This window comes from Drosophila subpulchrella, chromosome 3L, assembly GCF_014743375.2.
Source record: "Drosophila subpulchrella strain 33 F10 #4 breed RU33 chromosome 3L, RU_Dsub_v1.1 Primary Assembly, whole genome shotgun sequence".
Classification (NCBI taxonomy): domain Eukaryota; kingdom Metazoa; phylum Arthropoda; class Insecta; order Diptera; family Drosophilidae; genus Drosophila; species Drosophila subpulchrella.
In genome coordinates, this window is record NC_050612.1 from 23876547 (window position 1) to 23894236 (window position 17690).

General features: G+C 38.4%; 6 protein-coding genes across 6 annotated transcripts in view; 5 read left to right on the forward strand and 1 right to left on the reverse strand.

The window, feature by feature from the left end:
• The first annotated feature begins 122 nt into the window (after nt 1–122).
• LOC119553564 (synaptotagmin-5) overlaps nt 123–17690 on the forward strand; it is a 60617-nt gene continuing 43049 nt past the window's right edge. Inside the window, exon 1 of the mRNA XM_037864011.1 lies at nt 123–561. The gene's annotated coding sequence lies outside the window, so the exon portion shown is untranslated. The remainder of the gene's footprint in view (nt 562–17690) is intronic.
• LOC119552522 lies at nt 3619–4437 on the forward strand. The gene is made up of 2 exons (XM_037862141.1): nt 3619–4024; nt 4097–4437. The coding sequence occupies exons 1-2, from the start codon at nt 3619–3621 to the stop codon at nt 4435–4437; spliced, it is 747 nt and encodes a 248-aa protein (XP_037718069.1).
• On the reverse strand, nt 9872–10628 carry LOC119553568 (glutamic acid-rich protein). Its single transcript, XM_037864016.1, has one exon. The coding sequence runs from the start codon at nt 10609–10611 to the stop codon at nt 9946–9948; it is 666 nt and encodes a 221-aa protein (XP_037719944.1). The 5' UTR covers nt 10612–10628; the 3' UTR covers nt 9872–9945.
• On the forward strand, nt 13171–13644 carry LOC119553569 (histone H2A.Z-specific chaperone CHZ1). The gene has a single exon (XM_037864017.1). The coding sequence runs from the start codon at nt 13233–13235 to the stop codon at nt 13536–13538; it is 306 nt and encodes a 101-aa protein (XP_037719945.1). The 5' UTR covers nt 13171–13232; the 3' UTR covers nt 13539–13644.
• Nucleotides 14117–14425, forward strand: LOC119553574. Its single transcript, XM_037864021.1, has one exon. It carries the CDS (start codon nt 14138–14140, stop codon nt 14285–14287), a length of 150 nt encoding a protein of 49 aa, XP_037719949.1. The 5' UTR covers nt 14117–14137; the 3' UTR covers nt 14288–14425.
• LOC119552523 (uncharacterized protein DDB_G0290685) lies at nt 15910–17535 on the forward strand. Its single transcript, XM_037862142.1, has one exon. It carries the CDS (start codon nt 15910–15912, stop codon nt 17533–17535), a length of 1626 nt encoding a protein of 541 aa, XP_037718070.1.

Genomic DNA, 17690 nt, shown 5'->3' on the forward strand with positions numbered 1-17690 from the left:
GCAGCCGAAGTTGGCCGAGGACTTACGGCCGGAAAAGCAGAGCTTTTCCTGCAGCAACCGTGGAATCGGCGTTGGACAGGCAGAAATCGCTAACATATGGTAGCGTTGAATGGCGCATCGTCTAGCATTGGCTATCCTGTCGTTGTGGCAAGCGGTCCTTTCTCTAACATCCTGAATCTCTGGTCCTGTCACTTTGGTCACCGCGGTTGCGAACGGTTTCGATTTGGATTCGGGTCTTGTTTTTTGGCTTTCCCTCGACGCGGTGCGTGCCAGTACAAAATGAGATTCATTCGCCTGCCGCTTGAATAGATTGCTTTCGCATAAATATAAAAAATATTTGGAAAATAAACTCAGTGAATACGATTATTGCGGTCTCGGTGTTAAGTTTTTCCTCGATTTGCATATGCCAAGGGCTTTTTCTTCTGAATATTAATGATTTGTGCCAAAGGAGATGATTAATTATACCGATTTTGGGCAAAACAAACAATAAAAATCATTTGAAAACAATTAATTGTTGTGAAAAAAAGAGCTAAAAAAGTTGCAAGAAAACAGGATAAAAAGGTAAGGAACAATTTATTTATTTTATCTTAAAGGTAGATACAAAAATTAAGCACTTAGAACATTCCTATGATGTTAAGCATTTAAAATGTATAATTAGTAATGTGTAAATATAACAACTATTTGAGAATTACATATAAATATTTAAGTTTCTTTATAAAAGTGTATAAAAATTTAATCGTCGAAAGAAAGCTTTGAATAGAAAATCGTATAAATATATTTGATTACAAAATATGTTATAAAATTCAAACAATTCGGGAGTATTGGTATTTTGTCATCTGCCATTTAAGCAGAGCCTTAAATTCCAGATAAATAAAATGTTCATGCTCAAACCAATTAAAAGTTCCAGTACGTGTTCTTCTATTCTTCTCTCAAATTTATTTTACCAATTTTCCAACTGAAAGTGTTTCAAGTTTAAGATGGTTTTGTCACTTTAAGCCATCGCCAAACAACTCAGAAGAAGTGAAAATGGAGGGATGGGGACGTCGATGAAGAAATCCAATTTGATAAGTAATCGCATCAGCCAAAAGCCTTGAAATTCGCAGTTAAAGCGAATTTGAGCCCCTAATCCCAGCCATTTAAACACTAAAGCGACCAAAGCCAGCATTTTTTTATGGCTCGCAAAAGGCCTGTTGAATATTTACCATTCAAGTTGGTATTTTTCTCTTTCCATTTTTTTGTCAATGGTCTGGGATTTGGCTTATTAAATCTGTGATTGCTTGCCTGGTGGGTGGAAAGCACCACAAAAGCTGGCCAGGTCAAAGGCCAAAGTAGTTTAAGGGCCCTTTGATTAGGGTCCTCTGCAGTTACACATATTTTTTTGCATTTCCTGAGAGTGAAAGTTTGCTTTTCGTTTCGCTTACCTATCGCATATGTGTATCTGTTAGTTGTTGATAAGATAGTTGTTCCTTATCTGCGGAAAATATACGGATATTCAATGTACAATCCTGCTTCATATTCGTTACGCCTCTGCAGCTTTTTTTTTACTGGCCCAGTTAGTAGGCGTTACATAGAATTGTAGACCTAATTGTTGTTATGGTTTTTTCTTTTTTTTTCGTCTATCTAATGACGTCAAACATTGGCTCACATTTAGGCTGTGTGATCAACAGGTAAGGCATATCTGCAAATAGGTTAAAGTTGCTGTGGCAATTTTCGAATTTATAAATTGTTAATTATTGTGTCCAAGTCCTGTGGCCAAAACTTGACCGAGGCAACAAAGTTTTGCTGATGCCTGTGCCCAGAATGTGGGGTTGCATGCTTGGATGGCTTCGCTGTCACCAGGCGTTGAAAAGGACATGAAAGCGAGAAGGAGCTGGGAAACCAAGAGGTTGGGAGTGAAGCAGCAGCGAAGACAGCCAGTCGATGGCGAGACAGCTTGTCACTGGCATGTCCAGGGCTTAAATTTCATCCTTCACGCTTCCCTGCCAGCAGCACCCAAGTTCATTATTGTTACTTCCACTCCCCCGAAAGGCACTGCACTCGCTTTAAGTTTTTTAATTATGCCGCCTGCTTGAGTGCCGGCTTAATCCGTTTTAAAGGCGGGCATGCATGGCGTATGCGCGATGGGGAATATTGTGATTTCCTTGCTGTCTGGCAAGGCGATGGATAAAATACACTGCAACTTTACGACATGGTCAGGCTATTGGTTTTAAGTTATCTTTAGATTTAATGTGTTGCTATTTTCCGTTTGTTATGGCTTTGTATTTTAGTATTCAATGTAGCGCGTGCCTACACTGCGTATGCTTGATCTGCGATTATGAGTTTCCTTATGAGTTTGTACTTAATATTCTCGAATATTCTATGTTAACTCTTTTCTTTTAAACGATGGAAAATTTATAGCCCATTTTCATGTTCGATTTTCCGTAATTCCAATGTGTTTCCAAATGGGAACCCACAACTGAACTTCTAAATTCCATAACTTGGGCTTTTGGATCCCGATTTCAAAGTGGCATACCTCTACGAATTTGTGGCTTTGTGCTTGAAATATCTAATAATCTGCATTAAAATATTCTTTTTAACAAGGAACAGAAATTTAACCCATTTTCATGTTCAATTTTTTCGTATCGAATGGCTTTCAGAATGGGACCTTAAAACTGGACTTCTAGATTCCATAACTTGAGTTATTGTAGTCCGATCTAGGCGTGGGATACCTCTATGGATTTTCGTTGGAATTATCTAATGATATGCTTTTAAATTATTCTTTTTAACGAGGGTCAGAGTTTTAACCAATTTTTATGTTCGATTTTTCCGTTTTTCTAATGGTTTTCATAAGGGAGCCCAAAACGGCACTTCTAAATTCGGAAAATTGAGTTATCAGATTCCGATTTTGAAGTGGGATACCTCTATAAGTTTGTGTGTGAATTCTCTAATAATCTAAATAAAAATTGATCTTTTTTTTTAACCCACTTTCATGTTTTCGTGAAAGCTTGCAAAAACTTTCAAACTGTCGCCTGCAGACGTGTGTACAAAGTAGTGGCTTCGAACTTTCTTGTATATATATATATTGAATATTTTAAAGCATCTAAGAACTTTTGTGTATTTCGGTCAGAACTTAAAGAAAGTTCTATAACACAATTTTCTGATTGAGGTAAATTACATAAAGTACCGAATAGTAAGCTGAAAAGACAAATATTAATTATATCCGTTGGATGTCTCTCTAAAAAAGGGAGATTTAGAAATCCGCTGGATTAAATTACTCCAATCTTGTCGAAACCCGGAATTGGAACTCACATTAAAGACTTTTTAATTGCCGAATTGTATAGACAATAGAACAGATGGGGACGCCAAACACACAAAGATGTTGGCAAACCGCTAATGACAACTATTCAACCAAATCTGTTTTCATATACCCCAACCGCCGAGAACCCAACTAAGCAAATATGAAACTACGCAAAACATGGTTAGATAATTTGCAGGGATTCTCAGACACAAAAATGTAGTTGAATCAATATTTGAACCAATTAAAAAGAAAAGTAAATTTTAGCCGAAAAAGAGGAACTCTATAAAACGTAGAGCTTGGGACACTGAAAGCCAGTTGAAAGAGGTTGTTCGTTAAGAGAAATGCGTCTGTTTGTGGCTTTGGTTTGTGTCAGTTTGGTGGCCGTTTCCTCTGGCCAGCTGTCCCTTCGGGGAAGATTGGCTCGCTCCGCCAATGTGAACCTGGCGGTGGAGCAGCCCGCTTTGCTGGCCAAGACAGCTGGAATTGTTCCCTCCGTGCTGGTGAAGAATGCCGGAATCGTTCCCTCCGTGCTGGTAAAGAATGCCGGAATTGTTCCTTCCGTGCTGGTTAAGAATGCCGCCGCAATTGTTCCCGCTGTGGATGTGGCTGCCGATGTTCAAGACCCTAGCATCCTGCCTCAGGTTTCCACTGCCAACATCTTGCCCTACTATCCCAGCTACTGGCCCGATTACGGATCTTCCAATGGAGGCTGGTATCCCGGTGCCTGGAACGGTCCCAGCTATCCCAGCTACAACTACAACGGCTACAACAACTACAACGGCTACAATGGCTATAATGGCTATAATGGCTATAATGGCTACAACGGCTACTACGACTACGGAACTCCCTACCTGGCCAGGCCCCGTTTTGTCAAGCCCGTCGTGACCTCCGCCGTGGCCCCCGCCGTGATCCCTGCCGTGCTCCCCGCCGTGATCCCCTCGGCTTCGTCCCCATCCTCCTCCACAGCCACTTCTGAGTCTGGTGAGAGCTCCAATAACGACTCCGCCACTAAAGATGCCGCCGCTGTTCCGGAGCAGGCTGAGCCCGAGCAGGCTGTTCCCGAGCAGGCTGAGTCCGAGCAGGCTGAGTCCGAGCAGGCTGATCCTGAGCAGGCTGAGCCCGTGCAGGCTGAGCCCGTGTTCTCCACCCAGGTGGTCTAGGGAGCCAGCGGGATGGTATAGTAATAAAGTTATGTACATATTGAGCAAATGATAGAATTTATTTTGACCTACAAGATTTTATTTTGGGATAGGGGTTTTTCAATTTTAATCACTTTCGGATCATTAATCTTAAATTGTTGGATCTAAAAAGTGGTTATATGAAATGTTTTTGATCAACACAAGTTTTTGGTGTTTTTGCGAAGTAATTTTTTTAAATTTGTAGATACTTGTTAGCTTTACTAATTTTTCAAAGGGGCATCAAAATCCCTTTATAACAATTTCTAAACAGTTCCTAACATTTTCTTTATGCGATTTTAGAAGGGGATTTACATTGATGAAGATGTTTTTGAAATCAGTAAAATTTTTGGTTATGAAAAGCAATTTGTAATGAAACCAGATATATTTTGGTTCTTATAAAAAAGAAACAATAGAAATAAAAGTGATAGACTTTAAATATTTGTAAACTCCCTTTGATTTAGGTATTTTTCCATAGTTAAATATTAATTTAGTACCACTTCAGCTCCCTAACCCGGGATATCTTATCACTGATTGTATTCTATACGCTGTTTGCGGCATTGAGTAGAGTGCAAACACAGGGCTCAGTGGGGCATTAAAGGTGCGAAATCCACTGGCATGTGGACAACCAGTTCTGACCAGCCCCAAACCCAGATGTAACCGGCCGGCAAACAGCCTTCCATATGGCGCAATATTGAAATATCCAATCAAAATGTTAATTCGAGGATAGAAGCAGATAGAAGAAGTGGAAATCAAAGGAGCGTTTTTTTAGCCTAGGTCCTGGCATTGTTTGTACGGATCCTGGATCCCTGGATCGACTCAATTCAGGTGCAATTTTCAATCGAAATTTGATGGGTTTTTATGTAAATTTACGATACAATTTGGGCGCGAGATGGATTTCAACAAAAAAAAAGAAAACCTTTCACACTTGTTGATTCATTAAACGGCGGGACTGGATGGGAAAACACAAAAAACGAAGGGGTTTATTGTTATTTTTGCTCTCAACTTGTTTGTATACAAAAATTCGTTTTGTTTTTGCCTATGTAACCGGAGCATATTGAGGGACTTTCTATGCTCGCTGGAAAAGTGGGAGTTGGGATGGCAGTGACGTGCTTTCTGCTCCATGTTTATTTTTAGGGTTTTGGCCGGGACTTAGGGTCTGGCGCCATCGGACCACTCCCTCTCTAGGACCCCCCATCCGAAAACCACCCCTAAAATCCCCGCCCCCAATTTTCCCTACGCGCTTTCATAGAGCTTTGGGCTATGCAAATGAATTAATGCCCATGAAAGTTCGCGTTGAATGAAGTGAGTACGTTCTTGTGCAGTTTCGCTTAATTGCATTAATTAGACATGTAAATGCCAAAAGTTAAACTACAAATGCTCTTTCTATTTCTGGACCTAACTTAAGTACTTGACCTGGTCAATATTGTCAACATGTAAACTTTGCCATCTATGCAAATAATAAAAAATAAGTTTGAATGTTGCTTTCAAAGAAGAAACCTCTATTTACTTAAGAACTTTCTTCTATTTACAAGGTGCAAAGCAATACAAATGTTACAAATTGTTATTAATTTTATTTTATGTCATTATTTTTAAAGAAGTCTTGAAAGATTTTTAACGCTAGTAGAAACTTCGTCTAAGCTAAGCAAACAATTTTTTAATATATTATATAGAGTTTATCATTTAAAACTAAGCCCCTTGCCCTTAAAATTTTTGATTTTATATACAGCAGAAATCTAAGATAAATAAAGATGCTCCTGGTAATCCATTGTTGGCTAAGTGTTATTTCTTTATTAGAATCACAATGTCAGGCCTAATAAGCTGAAAGTAATGGATAAACATCAGATATGGGAGCAAGCTCCTAATAATCCCCCACACATGACAGCATATATGTGAACACTGGGCACAATGGTTTATTGCTCTCTTTCCGCATCCTGCTATTAAATACATCGCTTTTTCTTTTCCTCGGCACATTTTGAAGTGACATCCTGACATTCGGCCGACTTGATGAGAGCTAAGCCATCACCATTATTGGAATAACAATTGGAATACTTACTGCCGATGTTATCCCAGCTTTACTTGTTGAATAAGCCTACTGCTCAATTGAATAATGTTATAGCTGTCAGACACCTTTCGTCAAGGTATTTTGTTATCCTGATCCTTAAACAAGCTAAAAAATACCTATAAATATACACAAGCACTGTCAAAAATGTGAATATATAGAATGCGAATATGATAAATTGACGGCAGGCAAAAGATATCCCAAGCTCAAAAATTGATTTAAATTTCTATTGTTTTTTTTTTGTTTCTAAGAGAATGGGACAGTTTTATTGCAAAGAAGTTTTTACACCAAACTATCAACCAAACAATGATGTTCTATTTTGTTTACACATGAGCAGATACGTCCTTCTTTTTTTCGGGTTGAGTCCTGATTGTCCGATGGGATTCAGGAAATGTGGTCTATAAGCAAACAGAAATTAGCGTCTAACGTCAAAGGAAATGATTGCCCAGGAGATGAACGTAGTTAAGGGATGTCTGTTTGATAAAAGCAAAGCAAAGTAAGAGTTATGGGGGAATATAACCTAAAGGAATTTGTTTGTTTGGGTCATTTTACTGCTAAGAAATCTATGTATTTCAAGCTTTAAATATTATTTAAGAAATAAGAAACTAAATTTAACATTTTTTAATATTCTTGTTAATTGAAATATGCTATTTAAATTGTATAAATTTGCTTGTTGACACCTTCAAACTGCAAGGATTGTCCCTATCGCTCTCTTTTTGACTTTCCGTTCCATTCATCCTTTTATAAACCGTGAACCCGCCAAATCAACAAATAATAATTTAAAGCCACCACACACACATGCCATATAGAATATATTCCGACCCCCGGGGGTGCCCAACTCCCCATGGGACTAGACAAAGTTTCGTAATTTTTTGTATGCAAATTACCGTGCATGGGGGCCCAGGCAGTGGCAAATTGACCAAAACATGTCAACTGTGTCAACAAGAATTATAGCAATTTCGCTCCATGAACGTCGATTGCAATAATTTGACCTGGCAAAGGTCACCATACAAATTTCTTGGAAAAAAAGGTCTGAAGAGTTATTTTACTTGCGAATTTATTTTTCCAGTAGCTAATAATGATTAGGATAAACCTAGGTACCTGGAATTTCTGCTGTGTTTTTATAAATGGGTTATTGAATTTCTGTTTTTACTTGTGGTATACAAACCTATGCAGAAAATTTACCTTTTCTAGTTTAATTGTATTTGCTGGCCATTTTAGAATTAAAAGGTGATGTTTTTTCAAGCGCATCAAAAATAATCAATGTTTGTTCTTTCAATTTTTGATAATTGGCTAAAATTGCAGGGGCGGCAAGAGAATTAATTTAATTGGCAACAGTTGGGACAAGGTCGCCGCCAATCGAACGGGGTCAGTGGATATGGGCGAACATTAACTGGGGCTAAGGAATCGATTGCAATCACAGCTATAAAGCGAATTGCTTTGAACCCGAATCGCACAGGCTGCAAGAATGCCTTCGGTTCACAAGGGGCTAAATGGGGTTGTGGGTGGGTTAGAGGGGTTGCGATGGGGTCAAGTGTAATGGACATGAACATGTGATGCACGGACTGTTGACCAAGCCATAGAGAAATGGAGCAATTGTCTCCTAGGTTGGGTCACTGAGTCAGCAAAGGAAATGGACGCTTCCCGTGGCTTGTTTTCCTTTGTCTCCGATTCATATTGTGGTCTAAGCTTAAAAAGGTTGCCATTTTAATTGAATACCATCCGAGTAATGTTAATAATATTAATGGAATCGCATTGAATTCCTTTCACTTATGTTTGCTTAGTTCAATTGAAAATATGTTGAGGGAGTCCATTCATTCGACGTGAATGACAGAGAATTTATTTAGAGGTCCTGTAAAAGAAGGCTCTTCAAAATAATTACATTAAGCTAGGTTTAAATAGAAACACACACATTTGTATTTAAAATACTTTTCGTTGTGTCTTGTTTTTCATTGTATGTATTTAACGTTTTATTATCAAAGTCTGAGAACCTTTAAAAATGAATTATTATTTATAGTACCTCTTGAAACTCGTTGAGTAACAATTTAATTTTTATAATGCAACTACACATAAGCCATTGTTTTCGATTTTATTTAAAATTTAATATATAAACATATCTTAAAAACATTTTTTCTATCACCATGTTGTAAAATGTAAAATCTCTTTTTAAGAAAATTTGAATGTTCCCATGCTAATTTTTATATTGGCCCATATTTAGGCACCTTGAAGTTAAATTTGTGCCACTAATCTCTTTTAGGCCAATGGAAATTCTTCAATTAAGCAAACTGGATGCCACATAATTGAAAAGGAATGCCAATTATGGCTGGTTTGGCTTAAATTCCTAAGCTACCCCAAGGGGAGCGAATTCTTGGGGTGACTATTTTTAGAGCGCTGAAATGTATGCTACAGTTTCCTTCAGTGGCACGAGGCCGAGTCGAACTCAAACTCGAATCAAATTATGATTAAGTCCTTACGGACGCCTGTCAGGGGAATGCGTGCGTGAATGTCCCTTCGCAATGGGCCTGTGGTGAGTGTGGCAGTGTGGGTGCGTATCTATGTGCGTGACATTGATTGGCATTGAGCTTGGGTGGTGCTGTGGTGGGGCATAGGCAAATGCGAAATGCGAAACATGGCCAAAACACTCTCGACCATCAACTACAATCGAGTTAAGCGCATGTGGATGCCGTTTAAGCCAACGTCCAACCACCAACGCCGACCAACTAATCCCATTGACGGCATTAAAAATTATAAACACGCGCCGCATTATAATGCAATTCGCTTTTGTTCGACAAGCACCTGACTGCCTTTGCCATCCTGTCGACTCCTTCGTTGGCCACACTTCTTTCCTTTTAGCCACCTCCGACAACTGTTTACAATTGCGCACAAGTCGTAAATGGGCCGTGTCCTTGTCCTTGGGCGAACTCAAAAGGAATCTGAGGCAGCCAGGACCCAACAGGAACTGCTTTCACTTTTTCCTAGATTTTCCCAAGATTGTGCATTCAAATAAACATCATTACGCTTTGCTAGTGGCCGCACGCAAATAAGCAACTTAAGTTGAAGTTTCATGTTTGCTTGAACAAGATTTAAATTCTAGGTACAGAAAAGTCTTTGGAAATTCAGGACATTTTATAATATGAGGCAGTTAACATAAAAAATTCAAATTATATTGTTTGGGGACCGTTTTCTCGTCTGCTTGGCCGAGAAACCTAAAATCCAATTTTAGCTCAGCATTAAAGTATAATTAAAAAGATTTACCTTATCTCTTGACTCATTCATTTAAACCTGACATCTAAAAATAGGCTTTAATCGTTTTTTTTGTATAAACTTTTTTATTTTTGATGATCCCATAGTAATGAAATGAATGTTACAGGTTGCTGTTACAACCTGTTGCCTATTAACAGTTGTCGAATATTGCTATATTTTTATGAAGATTAGTGTGCTTGCTTGGCTTCCTCAGCGGCTATTTCCTTCTCGAAGGCATCCAAAGCCTGATCTGCTGCATCCTCCTCGGGATCGTTCTCCTCATCCTCTTCCTCATCGGCCTCCTCAGATTGACCCTCTGGTTCATCTCCTTCCTGAGGATATTCTTCGTAATCGAGCCTCTCCTCTTCTTCGTCATCGAGCTGATCCTCTGAGAGATCTGCTTCAGCATCCAGGTGGGTTTGATCTTCGCCAGATTCCTCGTCACTTAGATCTTGGGAAATCTCGTGGGAGACCTCTTGTGACTCCTCTTCGCTGGTCTGTGGTCCCTCGACGATCTCTCCATTGACGTTGGGAACCATGCGATAGTATCCATTGTAGTAGTAGTAGTAGGGATATCCGTAGTAATAACCTCCGTTATTATAAGCTCCGTAATTATAACCTCCGTTGTAAAAATTTTGGTTTGATGACGGAGATGGACTAATAGATGCCTCATTGGTATTGGCATTAGCATTTGCTACTCCCGCAATAATCACCGTGTCGTTCCCAAAACTAAAAGTCGAATTCGTAGTACTATCCAGGAGCGCCTGCAGCCAACCCAAATTCAGCTGAGGAGCTGCACTGCTGTAGGCCAGGATTCCGGCAAAGATTACAACGGCAAAGGCTATGGAGCGCATGATTAACCAAAACTTTGCTGACTGAGTGCAACTGAAACTATGATTTCCAACTCGCGTGCCATTGTTTTTATATCTTTGATAACTGGTACAAGTCGATGGATAAGTTGTGACATGATTACACTATACTAACAATCATCAAGGTCTATGGTCTGCAATATTTTTCAAGTTTTTTGGTGGAATAACATGTTTTCTTTGGTGTACCCCAAGAACTAGACCAAGCACATGTATAAATACTAAGATAATTCAAGGAATCGGAACAAAGCACTCTACAAATTTGTTTTGAATGTTGTTATTGTATAGAGTGACACTGAACTCTCTTTTTTGAACTTCGTTTGGTCTTGCCTGATGACTTGAGAATTTCAAAATTCCATTTGAAGAGATTTGTATGTCTTCCCTACTACTACATTTTTTTTAAATCTATAAGTCTTTAGGGTGTTTTTAATAAGCTTTTATGATTTTATTCTTTGCTAATACTCAGGCGCTGTCCTCTCACTCAACAAGTGCAAACACCTTCATTTTTGTAAAAAACACTCCTGCCAACTTCGAATATCCACTACACTTGCACCAATAGACAATACTAACACGTTAAAAATATTAGGAATAACATTTAATAAGAAATTTAATTGGACAGATCACGTAGCTAGCCTCGTCTCTTCCCTCTCAAATCGCCTCAATATCATAAAGTGCATATCGAGCAACAAGTTCAACTGCAATCACCTCACCATCTTAAACATTATAAAAGCGCTTATTTTGTCAAAAATCGACTTCGGTTTACCCTTTTACGGTAATTGCACAACATCCACAATTAAGCCAATTAAAACCATTTACCACTCTGCCATCAGATCAGCACTAGGTGCTTTCCGAACCACCCCTATCCATAACATTCTCTTCGAGTCTAACATGATACCAATAGATATCCGAACCAAGTTTTGTATCTCCAAAACTATAAAACCCATCCTTCTATCCCATAACTCTCCGCTAAAATCTATAGTTACCAAAATATTAAAAAGAAAGAAGAGAATCCCAAAGATTCCATCTGTCGTCTACAGAGCCTTGAATTCCGCCGTAGAACTTGGTTTACCAATCAAACCACCCATTTTAAAAAAACCCATTAACCCACCTTGGTCGGATGTATCCAATCTGATAGATACAACTCTGCGTAAACTACCGAAAACCACTACTCCACAACTAGTCTACCAGCAAAAGTTTCTCGAGTTCAAAAACGAATACCCGACCAGCACATTCATCTACACCGATGGTTCCAAAATTTCAGGCGCGACATCCTTTAGTGTAGTATCCAACGACATAAGCCAACAGCACTTACTACCATATTATAGCTCCATCTTCTCTGCCGAAATCATTGCTATCTACAATGCAGTCCTTTTAGCTCAACACTCACCAAACTCTTCAGTAATCTGTTCCGACTCCCTGTCGGCGTTAAATGCTATAGCAAATCCCTCCAATAATTCCTTCTACCCAGCCACAATCAGACAAATTCTGTTAAAAAATTTTAACAAAATAACCATAAAATGGATCCCGGGTCACTGCGGCATAGAAGGCAACGAAGTTGCTGATAAAACCGCCAAAAACGCCTTTGCATTGCCCCTGACATTCTACGACAACCTAAACATATCCGATATGCTAAAACAAATTAAAAAACACTATAAAGAACTACAGCCTTCTCTTTTTAACCAAACAAATACATATTACAAATCAAACAATACAGATCAAAACAATATATACAATTATGGTCGATTCCAAGCCGACCTATTCATCCCACGTCATATCTTTACAAAAATTGTACGTCTTCGGTTAGGACACACTAACCTAACCCATAGCTACCTTTTTACGCGCCCTCCCACAAGACCCTCTTGCCCCCTATGCAACAACGAAATAAGAACTCCTCGACACATCCTAATAGAATGTTCCTATCTGGATTCCATAAGATCGTCTCTCTTCACTTCCACAAACCCCTTACAATCCATATTTATCCCCACCGCACCACAAATAAAAAAAATAATAAAATTCCTTAGCTTTAATAATATAATTAATGAAATTTAATAAGCCTGTAAACGTATAGATAAATGAAGTTATGAAATGAATATTGAAATTTGTTATCTAGTTTTTAAGCTTAAGGCCACGTAGCTATAGCTTATTTTAAGTTCGCCTGTAAATTTTACATTATAGTCGAATATTTTATAATAATAATAATATTCTTTGCTAATAGACTCATCGTGGTTGATTAACTTGAAGTTGGGAAAATAATATAAATCAGAAGTGTAACAAGGCCCATTTAAGAATGTTTTGACCTTAATGTCATGGCTTGTTTAATGGTTTTTTTACACCCTTAAAATGAGGTAAGGCTTTTAATTTTGAGTTAGCCAAGTTCCACTGTATTCTTATAAGGTCTCTCAGTTCCCCCACCCAAATGTTTACGCACGACTTTGCCTCATTTTTTGAGCCACAAACCAAGGCAACAGCTGTCGCCTGGTAAACATAAAATGAGCCATATAATTTGTCACCCATGCCAGCTTTTATTTTTCTGCCAATCAGCAGTTTGCTATAAAAGCGTATTTTAGGAGTGGACTTAAACTTAGTTAAAAACTAAATTAGACAATACAATGCGTGCCTTTTTGCTGCTTGTCCTCTTTGGATTTGTGCTTTTGGCCACAGCTTCCGCAAATCCCCTCGATATCGAAGAGTTGGAGGACCCCGAGGAGGAGAAAAGGATTGCGGAAATGAAGAGCAACGTTGCAGAAGAGAAGGATAACATTTTGGGGGATGAGGAGGATGATGCAACGGATGATGAGGAAGACGACGAGGATACACAGGATGGACTAGATGACTCCGATTCCCAGAATGATTCTCAGGACGATGATGATGAAGAAATTGACCAGAGCCCCCCAAAAAACGAGGATGAACAGTAGATCTAATTGGGGGTTGACGGATTCTATTCATTTATTGTTTTAATTACCACGTTTTTACCGCTTGTTAGACATTTAGACAACTGTTCACGCAAAGAAAACATCACCGATACCCTAAAATGCATATGTTTCTATATTTTCTTAGCACATATATAAATTTCTGGGAATGCCCGTAAACATAATAGGAGTTTTTAAATATTTATTTATTTCAACTCTGTGCTATGTGTTTATTTTAACAAACATTTTACTTAATTTCTTAAAAAACAACCAACGAACATAGATAGTACCTATAGGTACTACCTAAAGTCTTGAAATATTAAGTTAATATTGAATGTATTAAAATGTTTACTAATTTACTATTTAATAGAGTAAATCAATTGTAGCGGTAACTAATTACTTTTCCGCTCTTAGGGTATTTTTATAACATTTGCTGTTGTATCTATCAAATATTTGCTAATTGTAGTATAAATATTGGTTTGATGGGTAAAGTGCAGCCATTGCGCAGTTCTAAATAGAAAATTGTAAAGCAAACAAGATTTGCATATAAAAGCTGGTGCCTTGAGAAAATTGTTGTACTGAAGGTATAACATAACTTCATAGAGATGCACTATTTGATGGTACTAGTCCTGATTGCTATTTTGGCCATGGCCTTTGTGAATGCAAACCCAGTTCCGGATCCGAACGGAGAAGTGCTCGTCATTGTCAACCAAAAAGTCCCAGAAGATTGTTTCACTTCAACTACGAATTGGTAAACCCTTTATAAATTATATCCAATAAAGGGTTTATGCAAATTGTATAATAAATAAATATTATGACGGTTAACGGGTAAATAAATATTTACTGAACTTCGTAACAGAAATAAAATAAATATTGGCAGTACCTGCATTTTATTTATTCCGATTTTTAATTCGTATTGTAAGAAATTATTATTCTAAGGCTAATATAATAAATGCAATGCTGGGAATAACATTTTATTTTCCCCTCTTGATGTATAGTACGTCTAGAACTTTTTGTTGTAACTAAAAAATATTTTAGTCCTAGTCCTGGTTGCACTTTTGGCCATGGTCTTTATGAATGCAAGCCCAGTTTCGTGTCCGAACGGATGCGGAGTGGTCATCATAGTCAACCAAAACCTCCCAGAATGGACTACAACTACAATTCTCCCATTTTGGTAAACAAATGCGAAATAAATTCAAATATTGTATGTTCCACTGCGAATTGTATAATAAGAACCGAACTAACAAAAAAATATTTACTCCGTTGTTGACGCTGATCAAGAATTTAAGAAAAACAAAACAATATTTTTAGGGACCCTTTGGTTATGTTACGAGGTAACTGCGGCAGGACCTTTATGTATTAAATATTGAACATTCATATCCAGAATGATTCACACAAAGGCCATGTAACAAAGATACTTATTTAACAATAAAACATTGTAACATTGTAACAGCTTGTAACATTTTTTAGTGTCTTTAGTGTCTAGTACATCTGGAAACCTTTATTTTGTATCTATCAAATATTAGCTTTTCTTAATCTAAATATTGCTTTAATAGGTGAAGCGCAGCCATTGCGCAGTTCGATATAGAAAATTTTAAAGCAAGCAAGATTTGCATATAAAAGCTAGTGCCTTGAGAAAAACGGTATACAGAAGGTATAACCCAACTACGTAGAGATGCACTATTTGACAGTACTCGTCCTGATTGCACTTTTGGCCCTGTCCTTCGTGAATGCAAGCCCAGATCCGGATCCGAATGGAGAAGTGCTCGTCATCGTCAACCAAAAAGTCCCAAATTGGACTATACCTTTAACAACGTCGGCTGGTTAAAGAACAGTGTATTCCAATATGACAAAAAAAATACGTCATAAAATGAATTTTTGTAAATTCCAATGAAAAGTTAAATAATAACAACCGGTTCAACCAAAAAAAATATTGACTGGTCTATCCGCAATAGATTTCGATTCGAAATTTATTTTCCATTCACAGGAGTTTGTATGTATGATATAAAAGAAAAGATATTTTCGGCTCCATTGCTGTTAATATCAATTTATATACATATAATATAGATTCAAATTTTAAAAAGGTACATTTTCAAAATTTGTTTTTATTTATTGAAGAACAACAAGGAATGATGAATCATTACAAGCTAACTGTGGTGAATATAAAGCTACCAAGTTCTCAGAATGTTATCAATGGAAAAAATGCGTCATAGAACAATAACACGATAAGCAATTGTTCAAATATGAAATGCGTATACGACGATTTAAATAATAACAAACAATTCTCCAAAAATTGTACAGACTTTTGGTATAAAAGCCGAATGATCAGGTGAAATTTATAAACAGTTTGGTACTTCTTCGAGCCTAAACACCAAAAATGCGTTTCTTGATCGTAGTTGCTCTTTTGGCCTTCGTGGCTGTTGGGCTTGCAAATGCCCGTCCTACTGAGAATGAACAGGAGTCCTCCATTCAGGAAAACTCTGGTGAGGATTCTTCCAACAACAGTAGTGAAAAAAGCACAAATGCTTCTGGAGAAGGATCTGCAAATCAAAAAAGACAGGACTGTGGAAATTCTGGTAATGGACAAGGTCAGGATTCTGAAAATGAGAAAAACCAGTCTGCTGAATCTGATGAACAAAGTCAGGATTCTGAAAATGAGGAAAACCAGGCTGGTAAATCTGATGGACAGAGTCAGGATTCTGAAAATGAGGTAAACAAGGCTGGTGAATCTGATGGACAGAGTGGAGATTCTGACAATCAGAAAAACCAGGCTGGTGAATCTAATGGACAGAGTCAGGACTCTGAAAATAAGGAAAACCAGTCTAGTGAATCTGGTGGACAGAGTCAGAATTCTGAAAATAAGGAAAACCAGGCTGGTGAGTCTGATGGACAGAGTCAGGATTCCAAAAATGAGGTAAATCAGGCTGGTGAATCTGATGGACAGAGTGAAGATTCTGACAATCAGAAAAACCAGGCTGGTAAATCTGATGAACAGAGTCAGGATTCTGAAAATAAGGGAAACCAGGCTGGTGAATCGGAAGGGCAGAGTCAGGACTCTGACAATGGAGAAGTAACCAATAATGATGACAATAAGGAAAGCAGTGGAGATGAGGCCAATTCCGAATCGAGCGGAGATAATAACAACGAGTCTGGAAACAACAACGAGTCTGGAGACAACAACGAGTCTGCAGACAACAACGAGTCTGGAAACAACAACGAGTCTGGAGACAACAACGAGTCTGGAGACAACAGCGAGTCTGGAGTAAATCACGAGTCGGGAGACAACAACGAGTCTGGAGTTAACAACGAGTCTGGAGACAATAAGTCTGGAGACAACAACGAGTCTGGAGACAACAACGAGTCTGGAGACAACAGCGAGTCTGGAGGCAACAACGAGTCCGGAGTTAACAACGAGTCTGGAGACAACAACGAGTCTGGAGACAATAAGTCTGGAGACAACAACGAGTCTGGAGACAATAACAAGTCTGGAAACAACAGCGAGTCTGGAGTTAACAACGAGTCTGGAGACAACAACGAGTCCGGAGTTAACAACGAGTCTGGAGACAGCAACGAGTCTGGAGACAATAAGTCTGGAGACAACAACGAGTCTGGAGACAACAACGAGTCTGGAGACAACAGCGAGTCTGGAGTGAACAACGAGTCTGGAGACAACAACGAGTCTGGAGTTAACAACGAGTCTGGAGACAACAACGAGTCTGGAGACAACAACGAGTCTGGAGACAATAAGTCTGGAGACAACAACGAGTCTGGAGATAACACCGAGTCTGGAGACAACAACGAGTCTGGAAACAACAACGAGTCTGGAGACCACAGCGAGTCTGGCGATAAAACCGATTCGGAGGATAACAACGAAGGCAGTCAGGAGGAGAATGCCCCATCTAAGAAACCGAATCCATTTTGGTCCAGGTTCGGTAGCCATAGTCCACTTATAATCTTCGCCAGGCCCCTTTTCCTTAACCAAGCTTTAGCTAATTTGTTATGAATTTGTTGAAAATAAAATTATTATTGATTTAAACCTTGTCTAACTTTTTAAATTAAAAAATCTGTGTTATACACTCAACCATATTTAGGTTCCCTTATTTAAAGGTTGCCCAATGCAAATTATAAATATTATTGGGCAAAAATATTTGTTTGTTT

What these genes read in the sequence shown, in the direction of transcription:
- LOC119552522 (XM_037862141.1), top strand. Translation starts at nt 3,619, where the DNA reads ATGCGTCTGTTTGTGGCTTTGGTTTGTGTCAGTTTGGTGGCCGTTTCC. An exon ending in GAACGGTCCCAGCTATCCCA is followed by an intron (nt 4,025 to 4,096) that starts GCTACAACTACA and finishes GCTATAATGGCT; the next exon opens with ACAACGGCTACTACGACTAC.
- LOC119552523 (XM_037862142.1), top strand. Translation starts at nt 15,910, where the DNA reads ATGCGTTTCTTGATCGTAGTTGCTCTTTTGGCCTTCGTGGCTGTTGGG.
- LOC119553568 (XM_037864016.1), bottom strand. Translation starts at nt 10,611, where the DNA reads ATGCGCTCCATAGCCTTTGCCGTTGTAATCTTTGCCGGAATCCTGGCC.
- LOC119553574 (XM_037864021.1), top strand. Translation starts at nt 14,138, where the DNA reads ATGCACTATTTGATGGTACTAGTCCTGATTGCTATTTTGGCCATGGCC.
- LOC119553569 (XM_037864017.1), top strand. Translation starts at nt 13,233, where the DNA reads ATGCGTGCCTTTTTGCTGCTTGTCCTCTTTGGATTTGTGCTTTTGGCC.